This window comes from Takifugu flavidus, chromosome 13 (genome assembly GCF_003711565.1).
Source record: "Takifugu flavidus isolate HTHZ2018 chromosome 13, ASM371156v2, whole genome shotgun sequence".
Classification (NCBI taxonomy): domain Eukaryota; kingdom Metazoa; phylum Chordata; class Actinopteri; order Tetraodontiformes; family Tetraodontidae; genus Takifugu; species Takifugu flavidus.
Window position 1 is genome coordinate 5,222,317 of NC_079532.1, and position 20,111 is coordinate 5,242,427.

Consider the following 20,111-nt stretch of genomic DNA (forward strand, 5'->3'; position numbering starts at 1 on the left):
ATTACAGCTTGTGAGTTTAATTCTGCACCGTTGACATTTTAATACTTTAAAACAGAAAGACAGCAGTGGAATGTAGAACAGAACATTCCACCACATTCATGAAAGCTCCCGCTTGTAACCTTCCTTGGGAATGTCGACGCGTCCGACAACTGAGCAGCCAAAGATCCGTTTCTTCTACGTAAGACATTGATAATAAACATGGAACGCTGAAGCCCACACTGAGACGGGCTGCAACGGTCTCATCTTAAACGTGACAAACTGGTCCAGCATCTTTGGTTGTTGCTCAGACTCGGAGCACATTACACAGACACGTCTGCCTGGAGCCAGAGGAGCCGAGAGGGATGGTGTGGAAGGCACTGGGAGTAGGATCTGGGAATGTGGTGGGGGTCAGGTGAGCTCTGTCTGTTTGGTCTGTGGGAGCAGCAGAGCCACCAGTCCTGCGGTCAGCAGCAGAGCCGACACCATCAGCACCGGCACAGCACAGTTAGTGTCCACCAGCTTTCCAAAGACGATGTTGGCCGTGACCGCCGCCACTCGGCCTACTCCGGTGAAGAAGCCGAGAGCGGAAGACCTGAAAAGAAAGAGGAGATCGTCCAAACGGATCCTCCAGAATCGATGAGTTAGCGTTTCAGAAAACTGTACCGTAGCTGCGTCGGGTAGAGCTCTGTCCCCAACACGTCCAGAGAATTCCAGCAGACGACTGACACACCACTGAAGACGCAGGACAGGATCAAGCTCTGGACCTTGGTCTGGACCACATAGATGAGGAAGATGCTCAGGCTGGACAGGACCAGGCTGCAGGCTGCAACAAAGAACCCTGTGAGAGTTTGAAAGCAACAGGTTCTGTGGAAATATCAAAGCATCTTTAGGTGTATCAAAGCGATGGGAGCTTTATACAGCGGTCAGACTCACACAGAAGGATTTTGCCTCCTGTGCTGTCCATCAAAAGGATGGTGAAGATGTTTCCGGGCAGGTTGGACAGAGCGACGTAGAAACCTTCCTTGTAGACTGTTGGAGGAGCAGACACAGGAAGGCTTAAAGGGAAACTAAACCCTGCAATACCCCACCCTCTTCTGCAAAGGCTGTCTGCCAGAAAGGTCAGGCTGAAGGACAACCTAATGATGTAACCATGGTTACAGTAGTTGCATAGTTACAGCAGGTGATGTCTGAATGACAAAGTGAAGTTTTCAGGTTGCCACAAAGGCTCTAGTTCATTGGAGAAAACAGACAGGCGGTGACCTATGGCATCGCCGTGGATACACACCAACTGTCTTCACCGGGTAGCAACTTGTGTTCTCAGTATGAGCTGGGATGGACACATTGGCGCAGGGCGAGCCCCCCTCCTCGACTCTCTTGAACAGCTCCGGGAACCACATCCACAGCCCATAGTATCTGAACAGTGGACAGAGTTCTGTATGTTTAGGTTGGATCGCAACTCATGCAAACGAACAATAACCTGCAGCAGAAGATCAACAGAGTTTCGGTTAGCTAAACTGATTTCTGGGTGCTGAAGATAAGCTGCAACGGCTCCGTCTTATCAGCGCGTGGCAGCATGTAGAAATGAGCAGCCTGGAGGGTCTCACCCAAAGGAGATGGAGAAGAAGATGATGAGCAGGATGATGCTCCTGGTTTTCAGGGGTCTGGTAAAGATTTGCTTGATGGGTAACAACCCCTGCAAGTAAAAAAGGAAAGATTACACAGGAAAACAGGGCAGAGGAGTGGAATTAACTGAGGACATTTCTTTTCATTTCTGCAGCTCTATGAGTAAATGTACTTGTTTTAAAATGTTGGAGAGAACTCCTCCAGGAGAACCTTGACTCTCCTCTGGTGCTGCTCTTTCCTTGGAGCTTAGGTGCAAATGAAAATCCTTGAAAACAGTTGAACACAATGACTTTAATGAATTCAATTTTCTTCTCAGAACAGATGAATAAAGGCTGATGCTGTCTCGTTCGTACTGGTAAATCTTTTCTTTTTCTCCACATGTTAATCCGGAACACCGCTTGAAAGACCCGAACGGCCTCTTTTTCACGAGCAGCCTGACAAAAAGAAAAAAAAAAAAAAGGCAAAACCCTGAAAGCAAACACTGAAAAAAAACTGCTTTAAATGCCAACACTCAGCTTTTTAAATACCTCCAGGAGGAACCTGGGGCTTTCAGGCATGAAGATGAAGATGACGGCTGATGTGAGGCTGGGGATGGAGCAGAGAGCCACAAACATTCTCCAGCTCTGAAAGTCCAGAGGGCCCAGAGAGAAGAATAGTCTGGTTCTTGGTATCACCATCCAGGCCAGACCTGGAGAAACAGAACTATTCATGATTAAACACTGCAGATCAGATCACTGAGTTGGGCTGTTTGGGATAAAAACATCAAAGTGCTACTGGTCACAACACTTTCTAACAGGACAGGACGCACTGAATAATAATGGATGTGCCGTTTTTGCAAAATCAGCATTTTATTTCCTGCAGCTTCCCACCTGCAGCCAGGATGTTTCCTGCCATCCAGAACGTGGCCAGAGCGCTGATCATTGCTCCTCGCCTCAGCCGGGGCATGAACTCAGAGAAGTAGGAGAAAACGACAGGTAGCGACCCCCCGACCCTGCAGAGGAGAAGAAAAACAGCTTTCAGAACAGTCGCTTTCTCGGACACGTCAGCAAGTCGACGCGTGTTTGCTGCCTGCCGCCCCCCTTCCAAATGTTGTTTTTGAAGAAGTTGCAGGCGGCGTTCTCACCCAATGCCACTGATGAACCTCAGCAGCAGGAAGAGCCAGAACACTGGAGCCAAGCTGGCCAGACTTCCAAACACCCCGTTGATTGCCAGCGACACAACCAATATGTTGCGGCGCCCCCTCCTGTCAGCTAGGTATCCCCATACGTAGCCGCCCACCATCATTCCTTTAAAACAGCAGTGGGAATATTGTCACTATTATCAATGAGTCAAGTACGTTGGCACAGTGAATCATGGCAAAATGACTCCATAAGAGAGAAGGGAGGTAGAGACATTTGCTGATAATCAAATTAAATCCAGAGAAATGCTCCAGCAGAGCGACCGATGATGTTGAATCACCAAGAAAGATGCTGGCGGTCAGCAGGCCCATGTCTGAAGAACTCAGGTGCAGGTCGCAGCGAGCGGTGGGCAGCAGAAAAGACACGCAGAGGATCTCCACGGCATCACTGGCGTTGGCCCAACCACACACAGCCAACAAAATCCAGTGAAACAAACCAAAACCTAAAGACAAGAAGAAGAAGCAGCTTTTTACTGTCATTATACAACAGAAGAAGTCCACAAAGTAAGAAATTACCAGTTAAATTTTCACCTGAGATGTTGTCTCGCGTATTGTCGAGGTGATAGAAAGGGTTTGTATATATGCTGCAGAAACCTATTAACATCGCACTATTGCTCACGCTTAGAATTAATTCCTGGTAGAATCAATATAAACTCACCTGCTTTCTCCACTGCTTCCTCATATGATAATCTTTTTCCTGCATCGTCACTATCATTTCTTTTGAGGTTTTGTGCCATGCGGTCAAAAATTATTTCACCTAGAAAACAAACATAAAAGAAGGGAAGCAGGGCTGATAATACAAAGATATTATACAAAATGCATCATCTCATTTTGGATATACTGTTAGAAAAAGAGCAGATATGCATGTTTATTATCTAAAAAGGAACGAAAACAGACAATTTGGGGAAAATCATGCTATTCATTGATAACTATGTGGTAGTAATATACATGTTTTCTATCTCATAGGAATAAATATTCAAATTTTGTTCCACAATAGGAGGCTGCTTCAAATAGTGTAATTCGTGGATCTGGCCAGCAGATGTCGCTTAATATAAAATTAGTTTTTAAATATGAAAGAAAACTCTTATGTTAAATGAAAGAATTATTAAACAGCTCACGTAACAGCATATTTTTGTGAAATAAAACTTAAAAATCCATGAAAAAATATCTTTTTTGGAGCTGCCATTGTAAAGTACAACCAACATCTGTTGCACACCTGCGATTTGAACCTGTAAACAGTAAAGCGGCGCAAAAGTTGCAGATATCTGAGTAATTGCTCATTTTTCTCGGTGACGCATCTTTCAATGAGACTATTTGACTCCAAATAAGTAAACAAGAGATAAAAAATGCGTTTGGCGACTACTGCAGGTGCAATCTCATATCTTAAAAGGTTAAAATAACAGTGCAGAGTGTCGTATTTTTATCTCTTTCCCTAGGAGCTTTAAGATGACTCTGCAGTTTAGTGATGGAGCAGCTGTACCTTCGTCCGAGTCGGTGTCCGCGCTGTTCCCGGTGAGCAGCGGCGCTCGAAACTCCGCGTCCGCGGCGTGCACACGGTGGTGAGGCATAGCGACGGCCGGGCCCGCCCAGGGAGCCGGGGGCGACTTACTCGACCGCGGTTCTGCTCGGGTCCATTTCTGCGTTCCGATTGCAGCTGCTGTCACATGAACAGCGAGCTAATGCTAAAGCTAACGTGACGGGGACGCGCAGAACCGAACCAGGAAGTGAAAAAAAGGGGGAGAAAAAAAACAGAGCGGGGGTCGGAGCGTCCAGTAGCCAAACTCTTCAGTTTGGATTACCGAACCAAGGAGCTGGTGTGTGCCAGCGTTTCGGGACCAGGAACATAACCGCAGCGGGTTATCTTTAAAGGAGGCGGGCGTGCGTCGTCTGCAAAACGGAGCCTTTGACGTTGCCTCCCCCTTCTGTTTTAATCAAGATTGAAGATGGCGACCAGCTCGGAGCGCAGTCCTCCGCCGTTCCCGGACTCCGAGGACCAAGATGTACTGGACAACGAGGACGTCCAGCGGGACAGCGACGAAGACGACCTCTTCATGAGCGCCGTGAGTCCCAAGCGGGATCGTTTCACGCCGGCCCGGGGCTCAATGCAAATAGGAACATTAGGGGGAGACAGGAGTTAGCTAACGCCAGCGGGCGATGCTAATCAGGCGACTTTTAGCAAAAGTTTTGCGAGTGTGTCGATCGGCATTTATCCAGTTTCACACAGGCGGAGGTTGCCTGAAAATTAAGGTTATTCACTGCGATGCCGAGCTGAGTTTGTCTTTGGCGGTGCAACAAATAACGAGCGTTGACTGTTGACAAAAATCTGTTCTGCCCACTCAGCTTCACCGCTGCTGCGTTCAGGCGGCTTGTGATGACTTTGGACTGTAAAATAGGGAAAGTTTCGGAATTTGGGGTTTGCTGGAGTCCGTTTGTGGCCCCTGCTTCGAGCATCGACTTTGAGCATCGTCGGCATTGGTGATTCTTTCCCTCTTCCTGCTTTACTTTAAAAATCCGACACCCTGCTGAGGATTTTAATGGGCGGAAGATCACAGTTTACAGGGAAAACGGCGTCTGATCGCAGCTTTCTGCCGGACAGCTGATCTCTGCTGTTCATAAAATTGGCATTAAAAGAATAATTGAATTTAATTGAATTATCTTTCCAAAGAGAATTAAACATCTGGCTCGAGCAGCTTCCAGTCATGTGAGTCAGCTGGGGTCACGTGGGCAAAACCCGGATGTTTTCCTCGCAGTCAAAGTTCAGAGGGGTGCAGAAATTGCTGTCTTTGAAATTTTTTTTTTTTTTTTGCCCAGCTCTCAATGCTGAATGGAAGGAGAAATGCATTACTCAGCAACAGTGAATGTTGGATTTAACAGAAGCAGGAGGTGAAGCAATGATTGGAGAAAGGCCAAGAAGTTACTGGTTGTGGGTTTGGAGTTGCCTCATGATTGTAGGAGTCCTGTAGTTGGTTGCACAATGTTACACAAGAGATAGTGAGCAGCTACACTCAGCTTTTGGCATCAGAGATTTACTGTTTTTAAAATGACAAAGATCAGACCTGCAATATTTTGCTCATCAGATGGTTATATTAATTGGTTCTAGCAATATTTGTTTATTTGGTGCTTTAATCCCCACATTATTTTTTTATTTTCTCCCCAACCCCAGATTAGCCCTCCACCAACAGAAATGGACCCCCAGCTGCCCGCTGTCCTTCAGCCCAGTGAAATGTCAGTGAATCCTCTCATTGACCCCTTAGTTGACACAGCAGACATCCGAACAGAAATCAAACCAGCGATCGATCTTCTCGGCGAACCCTCGGACGAGTTTGTCGACCTCACAAACAACGTGACCGGCTCTCCCGACGACCTGGCCTCGGCTGTCAATTCTGTTGCAGAAGCAGCAAAAACCACGAGTGAGATCTCCTTAGAGGAGTCCAGCGATGAGTTTGTCGACCTAACTGGAAGTGAAGGTGAGGCGCCCAGAGGAGGAGCTGTTTTAGCCGATGTGACATTTGAAGCAGCGCCGGATACAAGTGAAGTGACCGGTGACGATAAAGCTGTAAGTGAGGCTGTGCAGGAAGCAGAGGAACCCCCTGCTGCTCCAGTCATTGACGTCTTTGGCGGTCTATCAGCTAACGTGCAGGAGCCACAAGGCGGCAATAAAATTCTTGATCCGTTGGTCAACCTCCTGAGTGAGGCTCCGCCTGCCGCTGATGCCAAAAAACCCAGCAAGGCCGCTGCCGCCGATCTGTTTGAAGATGACGGAAGTGACCTGTTCACTGAACCGCGACAGGCTAAATCTGTCAAGCAGCCCCAGAAAAGCCTCTTCGGCGATCCGGCCGAAGATCTTTTCGGCGAGCCGCTCGGCGCCGCCTCGAAGAAGACCATCAGCAAGGAGCAGAAGAACAAAATCGCCACACCCAAAGCTTCTGGGGATGTGGGCAACATTAGTGGGCCCCTGAAAAGCAGCAATCCCACAGAACCCGCCGATATATTTGCCGAGGAAGGCGTGACCACGGCGCCCAGCATCAGAACCACCGGCGCTGTCGGCTCAAAGACCAATGGAGTCCACTCTCAAGAGGACACTGACTTATTCACTGGTACGTCCCCTGTTTTACTACCTAAAATATGAGGATTTGTAATTTTCTACAATGCAAGCTAGAATAAAAGAAATATTTGAGTAATATAAGTGGCTTGAATGTGCTCCGTGTGAAGTATTTTCCCCTCTCTCAGAAGCCACAGTGGAGCTTTCTCTTGACAGTCCTCATAATGTGAGAAAGAAGGATGTAGGTGAGAAACCCTCTGCATCTGCTTCGGCATCCTCGCTGTCAGCAGCGACCAGCCTGACCCCGTCACCTTCTGCCACCCTGGAGGAGGTAAACAAATCTAACACACCCGTTTGTCCCTCTGCAGTTGGACAGTGTGTGACGAGTGAGTGGTATGAGATTTGTCTCCAATATTTGTTGCAGCTGGAAGAAGAGGAGGAGGAGGAAGAGGAGCTGGAGGACAAGTTTGACATCTCTGTTTCTGTCAAAGACCCAGAAAAAATTGGTGGGACTCTAGTAACAAAGAAGAAACCCAGCTGTAGCCCTTTTTATTCATAAATAATGTATTTTATTGCCTTCCAGGGGATGGGATGAACGCTTACATGGCCTACAAAGTAACAACACAGGTGAAAAACTAGTTTATTCAGTGAGTCATGTGATGTGTGCCGTCCAGGAAGTAGCAGGAATATTGGAATATTCCTGGCAGGATTGGTCTCAGCTCCATTGTTCCGTGTTTCAGACCACGCTGCAGATGTTCCGCCACAAGACCTTCACCGTGAGGCGGCGCTTCAGCGACTTCCTCGGGCTCTACGAGAAGCTTTCCGAAAAACACGGACCAAATGGATTCATCGTTCCCCCTCCACCAGAGAAGAGCATTCTGGGTAGGCTTCCACAAGCTTTTTCCCACTTCCTGGAATTAACCTTAATTGCATCAGTTTAAGGATGGGATGTTGTGTTGGGCAGGAATGACAAAGGTGAAGGTGGGAAAGGAGGATTCTTCCTCTGCAGACTTTGTGGAGAGAAGAAGAGGGGCTTTGGAGAGGTAAGAAGTTACGCACAGAAACCTTTGGCTGCTTTACTTTAGGTTCTTGTTGCCCCGGTGACAGAAGGCAAAACGGTTGACTTTTTATTTTTGTCTGGCAGGTATCTGCAGCGGGTGGTAGATCACCCATCTCTCCTGCAGGACCCCGACGTCAGAGAGTTCCTGGAGAGAGAAGACGTAAGCTGAAATCAAGATGTTGAATAATACGCGCCATTATTTTCCTCCTCATCCCAGATTTGTTGCTTTCTTAAAGTGTGCCGTGATAATTGCTGTTTCATCGTGTGTGTGTGTGTGTGTGTGTGTTCAGTTGCCCAGAGCGGTCAGCACTCAGGCTCTGAGCGGCGCCGGATTCCTGAAAATGATCAACAAAGCGACAGATGCCGTCAGTAAAATGACCATCAAGATGAACGAGTCAGACGTGGTGAGTTCACTAGTAAACAACCCGTCCTGTTGTTACCAACAGCTTTTCATTACACCGAAACTCTGATGTAACCGTAAAACCACAAAACCTCCTCATTTCAGCAAAACGTCACTCAGCTTCTTTTAAAAAAAAAAAAAAAGCTTCCAGAGAGATTAATAGATGAGAACCGTCTGCTTACAGGAGGAGTCGTCTGTTGCTATGGTCGACAGTGTTAATCTGGTGATCTGTAGCATCAAATCAGATTAACTTTGCTGGGAAGAATCATTTCCTCTGAAACTCTGTCAATCTGTTTAAAAGAAGGAAATGTTGCACAAATGATCACAACGATTAAGCAGCAGATATTACCGGCCGTCTGTCTCGCTGCAGTGGTTCGAGGAGAAGCTGCAGGAGGTGGAGTCTACAGACCAGTATTTCCGGAAGCTCCACGCGCTGGTCGAGTCCCTGGTTGTCCACAGGAAAGGTTTGTGATCTCTGATCTGTCCACAGCTTTTTATTAAAGTCCTGTGCTCATAATTTCTTAATTAAATGTGGAAATTGAATCACTTCTGGGGATGTTCACAGAAACATAAAGATCAACGATGCTCCCAGCTGATCAGTTTATTTGTCTCACCTCCCCACCCGGCAGAGCTGTCCTTAAATACCTCCAGCTTCGCCAAGAGCACGGCCATGCTGGGCAGCGCGGAGGACAACACGGCTCTGTCCCGGGCTCTCTCTCAGCTGGCAGAGGTGGAGGACAAGATGGAGCAGCTGCACCAGGACCAGGCCGCCAACGACACCTTTGGCTTCGCCGAAGTCATCGCAGATTACATCCGCCTGCTGGGAGCCGTGAGGGTACTGAGCAGAATCAGAAGTCAGATTATTCCGGATAATCAACGGCTAAATGCCCACAGCTGAATCTGTGTGTGTGTGTGTGTGTGACCTGCAGGGGTCGTTTGACCAGCGGATGAAGACGTGGCAGCGTTGGCAGGACGCTCAGACGGTGCTGCAGAAGAAGAGGGAGACGGAGGCGAAGCTGCTGTGGGCCAATAAACCAGACAAGCTGCAGTTGGCCAAAGAGGAGATTGTGGAGGTAAAACGCGGCTCCACCGACGGACCTGACTGACGCGTTTGTCCCGAGGCTTGAAATGAGCTTTCCCTTTTGAAGAGAATTCCTCCAGATGTCTCTTCTTCTTCTCACCCACTTCTCTTTTTCTTTCTTTTGAGTTGGTTCTGCTTTCTGTCCTCTGCCTCTCCTTTTTATCTCAGCCACGTGTTTGCGATGTCCGTTGTTATCTTTTGAGGATGTTAGCACAGCGCGCAGCCATTGAATGGAACCATTATGAATTTGTACTAAGCACTAAAAGGATAGTTTAACTACAAATGCACATTCATACTCTCACGTCATAAATTTTGACATGAAATGCAAATTAATTCTGTTTTTGTGGGTTTATCCGACATTGGTGCATTTAGCTTTTAACTTTTCCTTTTCTGGGTCGCAGTGGGAAGCCAAGGTGACGCAGTACGAGAGAGACTTTGAACGCGTCTCCGCAACGGTGCGCAAGGAAGTAATCCGCTTCGAGGTAGGGTGTCGGCCCACGCAGGGTCTCTTCAAGACTGTTCGGGCGCTCTCTGATTTAATGTTTTTATGCGCTCACAGAAAGAAAAGACCAAGAACTTCAAAAGTCAGATCATTAAGTACCTGGAGTCTTTGCTTCAGTCTCAACATCAGGTGAGTCCACGACAGAAATCCTGAAGTTGGTCTTGGCTGCAGCTGACTTTAGGAATTCCAGACAAACCCAATCCAATTCCCCAACCTGTTTTTTTCTGTTTCCTCCAGCTGATCAAATACTGGGAGGCTTTCTTACCTGAAGCTAAAGCGATCGCTTAATCCAGCAGCCCTCCAGACGACTGATAGGCGGCCTTTTCTCTTCTGATACACTTTACCTCTTGCCTTTAAAACCAAGGAAGATGTGTGCATTGTAAAGGGAGACACAATCAGCTTCTTTCTTTTTTTTTTTAAATCACCTTTAACATATAGCTCTGTATTCTATTGTATTGATAATTGTATATTTTCATTTAACCACCTACAGATATTTTCTTAAGTAGATAAAAAGAGTTTGCATTTACCTACAGAGATTACGGACAAACGGACGCGAGAGGAGATGAGAGGCTGCTTTGATACTTTGGGGACGGATAGTAATGGAGTCTTTGGTTCTCAGGATTTTCTCCCCTGGCGCGATCGTGAGCAGGTCGGCGTCAGCGGCGGAAAAACACTGTTTACAGCGCGGCCGCTCTCTCATCGGATGTTTCCGGGGTATCAAAGGGATTCACGTTCAGAGAATCAGAAATTAGGAGCACTTCCACCTGGTGGTTGAATGGGCAAACACCAGCCATGTTTTTGTTTTAGATACTCTTGAGGATTGTGGGGGGGGGGGGGGCTGTGGGGTGTCCAGGGGCATTATTGAGGTCTGTGGCCATGGTTGGGGTGGGGGTGGGGTGGGCGTGCTTAAAAACTACAGGAATGATTTCAATCATAGTGCAAACTTTAAAGTCGTCTGTGCCTTCCAGATTGGTGCTTTTTGTTATATTGTGCGGCGGTTTCCATGACGGCCAGAGTCGCTGGTGCTGGAGAGACCTGCTGTTTGTGGACCGCCGCCTGGGTGTCAGTTTGGCAGCAATGGCTACCCAGAGTCGAAGGCGTCACCCAAACTTCCATATCAGACCCGAGTGGAATTATTTCAGACAATCAGTGGAGGCTGTGGTCAGTCAGGGCGACGCGGAGCTGCGTTCAAGGTCGTGCTCCTCATTCGTGTGTTCACACGTGCTTGTTGAGGAGGTCGCACAGGGATAAAGAAACACGCTGTTTGATGAAAGGATGTTGGATGTAAACATACCCCCTTTGTACTGATAAATCTTCCGAGTAGCTTTTAATTTACTGTTTAATTCTTCAGTAAAATGAGATTTAAGACAAAACCATTAAAGCTTTACAGCCAGCTTTGATTCCATTCAAAGCTATTTTCATTACTAGATTTTTTTCTTTTTGTCCTTTTTAATACACAGTTGGGAGACACTTGTGTTCTACAACACTGAAAAGAAAAGTGGCTGTTGCTGCAGCCTCGTCTGTGTGAGCAGAGAAACGTCTTCAATAAAAGTTGCACTGTTTACACCTGGAAAATGCGCTGAGAAATTAATGTGGGTCTGTTGGGTATTTTTTCATTTCAAATCACACACTTAGTTTAAATAACTGACATTTATTATTTTACCAGAATTAAACTTTTGTGAAAAAAATTCATGCCTGTTATAAAGACCTGATAAATCAATGATTCATTAATAGCAGTTCATGTCAGTTTACAGGTAAATGTTACAATAGTGCTCATTTTAGCCTAAAATACTGTACCGGTACCTTTTTAATTAGCTTAATGTCCATTAAAAACCTGTCTTCTTAAGCAGCGTGTTGGAACCTGGTCCTCAATGGCCGTCACACCCAAAAGGGGTTTTCTGACCAACTAGGTAGTCAAGCCTCACCTGGGTTCCCACTCACCTTGGTGAAAACTGGCCGGGAGGACAGAGAACCCGGCTGGATCGCGGCCCTTGAGGACTGGCTTTCCATCCTTTCATTTTTAAAAACACATTTGTAGCATCGCCACCATTTTTGCTTTTTGCCTTATTGACTTGAACCCAATTGTGTTGGCAAAGGTTCGTGTTTCATTCCAGCTTTGGGAAGCCTGCGTTCACCTGTATCTCTGCGGCCAGTGTAAGAAGACTGGACACATTAAGTTGACCCTAACTTCTGCTCAGATCTGGTAACTTCAGGCTGAGAAACCTTTGTGGAGATCTTTGTGATTTAGACTAGTGTTGAAAAAAGGATTAAAACAGGGTGGGTGATCAGGCATTCCTTTTTTTTTTTTTTTTTTCCAAAGGCATTTTAATTAAAGAAATATTGACAGAACTTTAACTGACATAAGATTATTTGGCTGCAATAAGAAATGTAGGCAAGTGACATCAATTTTGTAAATATTTTCAATTCACAAAATTACACTTGATTTTTTTTTCAGATGTTAAGGAAAATAAACGAATCATGCTGCACCCAAAAACCCATCTAATGTTAGTACCTAGCACCGTGTTAGCCTTTCTAGGCAGGACTTGGTTTTAGTTAAATACAACAGAAGTGGACAGAATTCATTTCATCTTGTCTCGAGTTCTGGAGGAGGATGAAAACGGCGTCCTCGGCGCTCGGACATCAACGAGGACGACGCAGGTGTTTCTAAGTGACTCCGCCTCAACTCCGTTCAGAAAGGCGATGATGATGTAGTCAAGATGTCTGAGACGTCCTGAGGGACGTCCGGCTCGAACACTCAGGCGATATTTGTTTTTTCCACCTGTGCTGAGGACACACAGCCGAGGAGGGGGGGGTGTCTCCACCACAGCAGGTAGGATGGACCGGGGGGGGTCATTTTCAGAGGAAAGTCCGAGCGACATATCTGAGGTGTCCTCCGTGTCGGAAGATGATAACGTCAATCTCGCTGTCGAACATGGCGGTGACGCCGAAGGACTTCCCGTCGCTGGTCTGCAGGAACGCACAAACACACACGTCAGAATCGCTGAGCGAGGAACTAAAACCTGAGGGAAGCTTGTTCTTTGGCTGCTGCTGCCGGTTTTCCTACCTTCACTGTGAGCTGCTGCCTCGGACTCAGGCTGTCGGGCATCGCGAGAGTGAACTTCTCTTTCCCGCTGAGGCCCAGAGAATCGGCGTTCTGCTCAGGCAGGAACTGAAGCGGCATGATGCCCATGCCCACCAGCTGGTTCTTGTGCAGCTTCTCGAAGCTCTCGGCGATGACTGCGCGTACGCCCTGATGGAGAGGAAGCCGCCAAGGTCAGACAAGAGACGAGAAGGGAGAATGCTAAACATCACGTGAAGAAAAAACATGGACATTTAAGTTTACCAGCAGGTAGGGTCCCTTCGCCACCCAGTCTCGGGAGTTTCCGGAACCGTAGTCTTTTCCCGCCAAGATGATGAGTGGAATTCCTTCTTTCTGATAGCGTTCTGCTGCCTCAAAAACGTCAACCTGAGCAAAGAAGTTTAATCTGAAAGTGTTGCAACTGAAGCTGAAACAAACCAACTTAAAAGGTGAACTGCGCCCCTGGTGGCGATAGATGGTATAGCACCTAAACTATTGCTGTTAAATATCAGCTACGACAAAACAAAAACTCTAGGTTGAAGAGGTTTTCTCCTGATGACCTAAATTATCATAAACTCCCCAAACATAAAACATCAATGTCTGCTTGTAAACCAGATCCAGATCACCTGCAGCTGCACAATCTCGCTCCACATTTTCTTTAGTTCTTAATCTTTATTTATTCTGATGGTTTTAACGGTGACGTTTCCAACTATTTGTGTTTATTTCCTCATGTGGTCGTCAGATATTTGCGCTCACCGTCTGCCCTGATGGAATGTGCAAAGTCTTGGGGCCCGCTTTGCCGATGAATCTGTTTTGGAGCTTGATGCTGGCGAACGTGCCTCTGGTCATCACAGCATCGTTCCCTCGGCGGGCGCCATAAGAGTTAAACTCCCGAGGTGTCAGGCTGAAAGAAACATGGATAAATGATTAGCATTCTGACGCGATCTTGCGTTTTGTCTATTTTTGATATAAAGAACAACATTTTTCCTGACTGCTGCACCTCCAGACCAGATGCCTGATCCAACACTCACCGTTTGCTCAGCAGGTACTTGGCCGCGGCGCTGACCCTGGCGATGCTGCCAGCGGGAGAGATGTGATCTGTGGTCACATTGTTTCCGAGGAACAGTAAGACGTGAGCGTTCTCTATCGACTGAGGGGCTGGAACCTCTTTACTCTGAGGCACACGGACGTTGGGGTCAGTGTGATAAATCCCCCCACACACAGTCAAATCTGCTCGGAAGAGACCTACCAGCTTGCTGAAAAACGACGGTGAGCGTATATACGTGGACTTGTGATCCCAGGGGAAAACCACCGAATCTGGACACTCGATGTTGCTCCAGAACATGTTCCCTTTCTGGACAGACAGCACAGCCATGGTGGTTGGTACCAGTTAAAGCAGATGGACATCAGCCACACGTGAAGGAGAGAAAGATGGCGCTCTCACCTCTATCCTTTGTCTGAGATCCTTGAAAATGGAGGAAATGATTGTGTCCTCTTCCGTCTCCCGGACCTCCTCCCTGGAGGGCCAGATGTCACGGAGATACACCTCCTTCCCTTCTGAAGTGACGCCTGCACCACACAACGAGAGATGACGCTACACCAACCTCATTACTTCAATGTGTCTGAACGAAAGTCTAAATCCAACAGAAGCGGATCCAGTCCTGCTCTTTCCTCACCCAGAGGCTCCTGCTCAAAGTTGATGGCTACAGTCCCAGCAAGGGCATAAGCTACCACCAGGGGAGGTGAGGCCAGGTAGTTGGCACGCACGCAGGCGCACAGGCGGCCTTCGAAATGCCTGTTGCCAGATAAAACGCCACAGGCTACCAAGTCACCCTAAAACACAGGACGGGATTGAGATTTGAACCTTGTGACGGGCAACTTAAATCCTAGAATGTGACAGAGACGCTTCCCACCTGTTTGATTGCATCCACAACAGGTTCAGGAAGTGGAGATGTGTTTCCTACACACGTGGCACAGCCGTAACCTATCACCTCAAAGCTGTGGCGTGAAAAAATCCTTCAGCATTAAATATTTATCCTCTTTTTCAAGTGAAGAGCATCAGTCTAGACCAGGGGTGGGCAAACATTTTGATTCGTGGGCCACAATGGGTTCTAACATTTGACAAAGGGGTTGGACCAGGAGCAGATGGATGGATGGAGTGCTTTGGTAACCTCACCTCATTGGAGAAAAAATACACATCTTGGGATATGGAGAAAACATGTGCTTTAATTTCAAATGAAAATGAAGAGAAGCATTACAACAAAATATCTGACTTTGGAATGAGTCTTAAAACACTTAAAATCAAATGAATAAAATGTGCCTTTTTAAAAAAAATTAATAACCATTTCTATTTTAAAGTACTGAAAGTTCTGTTATCCTTCAGGGTATCACCATCACTCTCCTCCTGACTGTCTTTTTTCTAGTGGGAAAACACCAGAATTGCAGTGAAAATTTAACATTAACAAGGTTTATTCATTTAATTTTTCAAGTTTGGCGGGCCGGATTAAAACGTTTAACGGGCCGCGTGTGGCCCCCGGGCCTTAGTTTGCCCATGCCTGGTCTAGACGAAACTCTGGTGAAATGTCTCAGCAGCTTTTGAGGCATAAAATAAGACATGAATATATACAAAATAAATACAAAATCTCCTTTGTTTGTCATTTGAACAATGAAACCAGAATAGTGAAAAGAATAAAAGAAAAACATCTTGAAATGGAATACAAGAGCTAAAGAGACCTAATCCAACTATAATATTTATTTTCACAGTAACATTTATTTTCTGTTGATTTAACTGTGAAATCCTGGGGCTATTCTGTGGCCAGTGTTGTGCTTACTCTCTTCACTCTCCCTTCTTTGACCTTTTCTTTGTAATGCTACATGAGCTGCAGGCTGCCTGAGTGAGTGGGTTCATTCCAGGTCGTGTTCCCGAGTGTGTGTGTGTGTGTGTGTGTGTGTGTGTGTGTGTGTGTGTGTGCGCTCCTACCCAAGCTGGCTAAAGTAAGGCAGGACTCCACTTGTATTGAGGTAGTGTGTGACCATGCCGACGCCAGGAGCAAGGCTGGTCTGAATGTAGGGTCTGACAACAAGCCCCGCCTCCACCGCCTTCTTGGCCAGCAGGCCTGTCAATCAAAGCACAGATTAATGAAGCACCAGGAATAAAATATTGGGAATGACAGATCCTGGACGTGGGGCGCGCCGTAGCTACCTGCGGTCAGCATGGCTGATGGGTTGCAGTTGTTGGTGCAGCTGATGACAGAGGCGATGACCACTGAGCCGTGCACGAGCTGGTACTCCTCACCACAATGCAGGAAAGGAATTCTGATGTCCTGCTTCTCCTTGGAAATGTGAAATCCTTTAAATCCAACCTGTGAGGAAATGACTTGTTGGATTATCCCTCACAAAGGCAGAGGGGCCGAGCAGTTAATGACTCGTGACTGTTGAGCACCTTCTCATCAAGGCAACTCTGGAAGTCTTCTTTCATGCTGCTGACAGCCACTCTGTCCTGGGGCCTTTTGGGCCCGCTCACTTGGGGCACCATGGAGCTCAGATTGATCTCGATCACCTGCTCAAACATGAACTCTTTTTATTCCCCTCGACAAGAAAAGAAAATCCCAATTTTAACAATTACAACAGCAGCTGTAAGAAGTGATACCTCAGAGTACTGGGGGTCTTCTGAGGGATCTTCATAACTTCTGAAGATTTTTACAGCCTTCAAGTAAGACTCCATCAAATCAAGTTTTTCCTGGCTGAAATCTGGAAAAATCAAACGGTTGGTGATTAATGGACCGTTTGGAATTATTAAAAAAATAACACCCTGTCACTGAGACGACTCACTCGTCTTTTTAAAGTGCTTGAGTGTGACTTGGTCGATGGGAAAGAAGCTGACGGTGGCGTTGTACTCTGGGCACATGTTGGCGATGGTGGTTCGGTCGGGAGCTGACAGCTGAGAGACGCCAGGTCCAAAAAACTCTACAAACCTCCCGGCGATGGCCGCTTGTCTTAAATGCTAAACAGTCACAGAACAAAAACAAAGAAAGACAGAGACCAGAAACTCTGAGTAAACACTGGAACTAATGAGATGTCCTCAATACGTAGATTCTGTAACATTCTTCATTAACACGGGCAGCGGTACCTTAGTGATGCCGAGGACGATGTCTATGGATGTGGTCAGAGGGTTGATGGAGCCGACTAGCTTACAGCCCACCACCTGAGGGAGGGCCAGAGGAACTGGCTGGCCCAGCATCACAGCTTCAGACTCAATGCCCCCGACTCCTGGTGGAGGACAGAAAACAAAGTTCTGAAAATGTGAATCACCAGAAAACCGGCACATTGGGGCCAATTCAGAGAGAAGAAAGACTCACCCCAGCCCAGGATCCCCAGGCCGTTGACCATGGTGGTGTGCGAGTCAGTTCCCACCACACTGTCGGGGTAGATGAAGCCGTCCGTCACCTGGACCACTCTGGACAGATGCTCTAGATTCACTTGATGGACAGCACCGACATCCGGAGGAACCACATTCACATTTTTAAAAGCGTTTGAACACCACTGTTTGGGTAGAGAAAAAAAAGGAATATTTATATTCCAATGGGGGAAATGCAGTCATGTTAATTACTGCAATTGAGTGGAATCTTCTCCACATTGTACCTTAAAAAACTGAAGCCTCTCTTTATTCCTGCTAAGTTCCATTTCCTGATTCTTCAAGGCAGTTTCCGTTCTTCAGAAAGAAAAGAAAAACAACACCCGCCATGTATCGCGAGGGAAATGGGAGTTTGGTGAGGTGGTATGAAATATAACAGGAGCTGTAAATGTCAGCAATGCCTGAAACTCACTCAGACACGGGCTGCAGGTGGAATGGACAGAGGAGAGGCGTGTTCTCGATCTGCTGGACAGATCCTCCAGGTCGACCTGAGGAGGCTGGCAGGTCACTGCAGGCAGCTTTACTACAGGAGCCCTGTTGGCCACCACACTGGGATCCTCTGGACAGGGGCCTGGAGGGGGCAGGTCGGGAAGGATTCTGACTGTGGTTTGAACCAACGCCACCACCAGGGTTTGGAGTATTCTGTATTGCACTGTGAAGCAAAAGGACTGTTATAAATGTGGCATTATAAAGGCAAACAAAGAAACACGTACTAACCATTTACTATAATCGATCTGTAACGAGTGATCTACGACGAGGTCTGTGGGACATTTAGGGTTGACGAGGCTGGGATCTACTCCATGTTTGGCAACAGCATCCCTCATAGCTGCTAAGTCCACCATGGCAGGAATTCCACTGTCAACACAAACCAAGGAGGGAAATATCAGATATCGTTCGCTTCCATGACAGGGATCATCGTCGATCTTAGTGAGACTCACGTGAAGTCCTGGAGGAGAACTCTGGCTGGAGTAAACACCACCTCAGCTTTATTCTGCTGCTGCTGCCAGTCCAGGATGTTCTCAACATCCTCCTCTTTAGTGTAGAAACCATCACAGTTACGGATTGCTGCTTCCAATAAGACACGGATGGACAGAGGCAGCTTGTCTGCAGAGTACCAGAAGCCCAATTAATGATGACACACATCTTTGTGTGAATGATTTAATGTTTTCTATGCTATAACAAATTAAAACTCTATCCTCACAATAGGAACAATCGTTTAGATGTTGGTGAACTCACCATATCTGGGATCATCTAATTTCTGTGGATTGAAAAACTTGATTTGGCCATCTTTCAACCCTTCAATTAGATTGCTATACGGGTGCGCTGCAGAGGGAAAACAATCATTGTTAATACCTGTGGTGCCATTAATTCATTTTTTTTACCCCCACTAATTCTTAATCTGTCCATCACAGGACATACATGCCACTCACGTTCACACTCAGACATGCTCTCTTATGTTGTGAAGCGAGATGAACAGCATTGCATTCTCCTCAGAGAAAAATCTGGTAATCTTAACCTGCGGGACATCATCATGTTCTATACGCCTGTCCAGCTGCTGTCATGGAAAAGGATTTTGCCCATTCGTGCAGTAAAGTCCAAGCCAAGCCTGTGCAGCCCTCATCTCCTACTTCTGCACCATGAATGTCAAAAAGCTTAACTTCTATCTTCCTCATCTACAATCTTTCCTTTAAATGGTGGATCACTCATGTTGGCACACCAGCAAAACCATTAAGACTGAACAAAAACGAACAGAAAAACCACGCAACCTATCTTAATCTACAGAAGCAGTCATTACCCTCAGGTAAAGGAGCTAGCACGTTCTGTGGAATGTAGCTTTTTTTTCAGATCATCTAAAAGCAGTCTGCAGATCCTTAATGCAATGCAATATCCCTGATCTTACTCAAATAATGCAATGCACAATGCAAAATCAGCACCACTAAAAAGGGGCAAACTACCTGAAACACTACTGCAGGTGCTGGACACTTGTGAAGGCCTGTTGGCTCAGGTGTACCAAGGATATGCACTAAAACTGAGCTAACACGGTATTATTCTGCATGACTGTTACCCTGTTATAAACCATAAACCTGATCCAACCCGCGACCCTTGTCTACAATATAGTATTGGGATAAAGAACAGAGCTAACGAATGTTAACTTAGCTAACTGGTTCTTATCGTAAAGCACACACTCGAGCTACTTATCGCGTCACTGCTGAAATTGCGGTACGACCTCCGAGATAAAAGAAAAAAGGCTACTGATGGGGGGTTTTAGTTTAAATTACTCATTGTGTTGATAACGGAACAGAGTAGATGCTACATTTAGCCTGTCGAGTTAGCACATTTAATGGCTATGCTTGTGTAGATCAATCATTGGCAGGCTAGCTAATGTTAGCCTTTTTATCTCCAGTTTGCCGTTAGTACACTCGGTATAGCGGTAACTAAACACGAGCATCAGCACTCTCGGGGAATGGAGGTACGTCTTAGAGGTATCCCAGGTTTAAGGACCGAATGTCGACCGGCTGGTTAAGGTTAGCAAAAGACACCGCTTTACCTTTGACAGAGGAAGTGTGCGCCATGATGACTTCTGAAATCAACACGACCCCTTCGCACGACTGCGCTGCTGACACGGAGCCGCCCAATCAGAGAGCAGAGATCCGTGGCCACGCCCCCTCAGTGGTGGTGACGAAAATAAAAACATTTTCATAATTCGCGTGACTAAAATCCATCAGATTTAGCCAATTAAGTGGCGTCACATGG

General features: G+C 46.7%; 3 protein-coding genes across 3 annotated transcripts; 1 reads left to right on the top strand and 2 right to left on the bottom strand.

Moving 5' to 3' along the window:
* Position 1: 1 nt before the first annotated feature.
* Positions 2-4,536, bottom strand: sv2 (synaptic vesicle glycoprotein 2). Its single transcript, XM_057051633.1, has 13 exons — positions 4,260-4,536; positions 3,438-3,536; positions 3,061-3,222; positions 2,726-2,888; positions 2,472-2,593; positions 2,130-2,290; positions 1,956-2,036; positions 1,775-1,867; positions 1,584-1,672; positions 1,265-1,392; positions 913-1,008; positions 643-802; positions 2-571 (listed from the first exon to the last, which is right to left on the bottom strand). The coding sequence occupies exons 1-13, from the start codon at positions 4,345-4,347 to the stop codon at positions 388-390; spliced, it is 1,626 nt and encodes a 541-aa protein (XP_056907613.1). The 5' UTR covers positions 4,348-4,536; the 3' UTR covers positions 2-387.
* Positions 4,537-4,554: 18 nt separating this feature from the next.
* Positions 4,555-11,439, top strand: snx1a (sorting nexin 1a). Its single transcript, XM_057051629.1, has 15 exons — positions 4,555-4,839; positions 5,943-6,876; positions 7,010-7,152; positions 7,246-7,327; positions 7,405-7,448; positions 7,562-7,703; positions 7,786-7,864; positions 7,966-8,041; positions 8,172-8,285; positions 8,652-8,745; positions 8,911-9,116; positions 9,211-9,354; positions 9,764-9,844; positions 9,922-9,993; positions 10,102-11,439. The coding sequence occupies exons 1-15, from the start codon at positions 4,723-4,725 to the stop codon at positions 10,150-10,152; spliced, it is 2,379 nt and encodes a 792-aa protein (XP_056907609.1). The 5' UTR covers positions 4,555-4,722; the 3' UTR covers positions 10,153-11,439.
* A 60-nt stretch (positions 11,440-11,499) lies between these two features.
* On the bottom strand, positions 11,500-20,059 carry ireb2 (iron-responsive element binding protein 2). Its single transcript, XM_057051628.1, has 22 exons — positions 19,906-20,059; positions 18,594-18,680; positions 18,296-18,461; positions 18,075-18,212; positions 17,770-18,009; positions 17,585-17,654; positions 17,302-17,485; positions 17,073-17,212; positions 16,775-16,946; positions 16,593-16,693; positions 16,386-16,502; positions 16,146-16,305; positions 15,924-16,059; positions 14,857-14,941; positions 14,620-14,776; positions 14,388-14,512; positions 14,193-14,297; positions 13,975-14,117; positions 13,700-13,847; positions 13,208-13,330; positions 12,929-13,114; positions 11,500-12,831 (listed from the first exon to the last, which is right to left on the bottom strand). Exons 1-22 carry the CDS (start codon positions 19,928-19,930, stop codon positions 12,721-12,723), a joined length of 2,919 nt encoding a protein of 972 aa, XP_056907608.1. The 5' UTR covers positions 19,931-20,059; the 3' UTR covers positions 11,500-12,720.
* Positions 20,060-20,111: the final 52 nt, after the last annotated feature.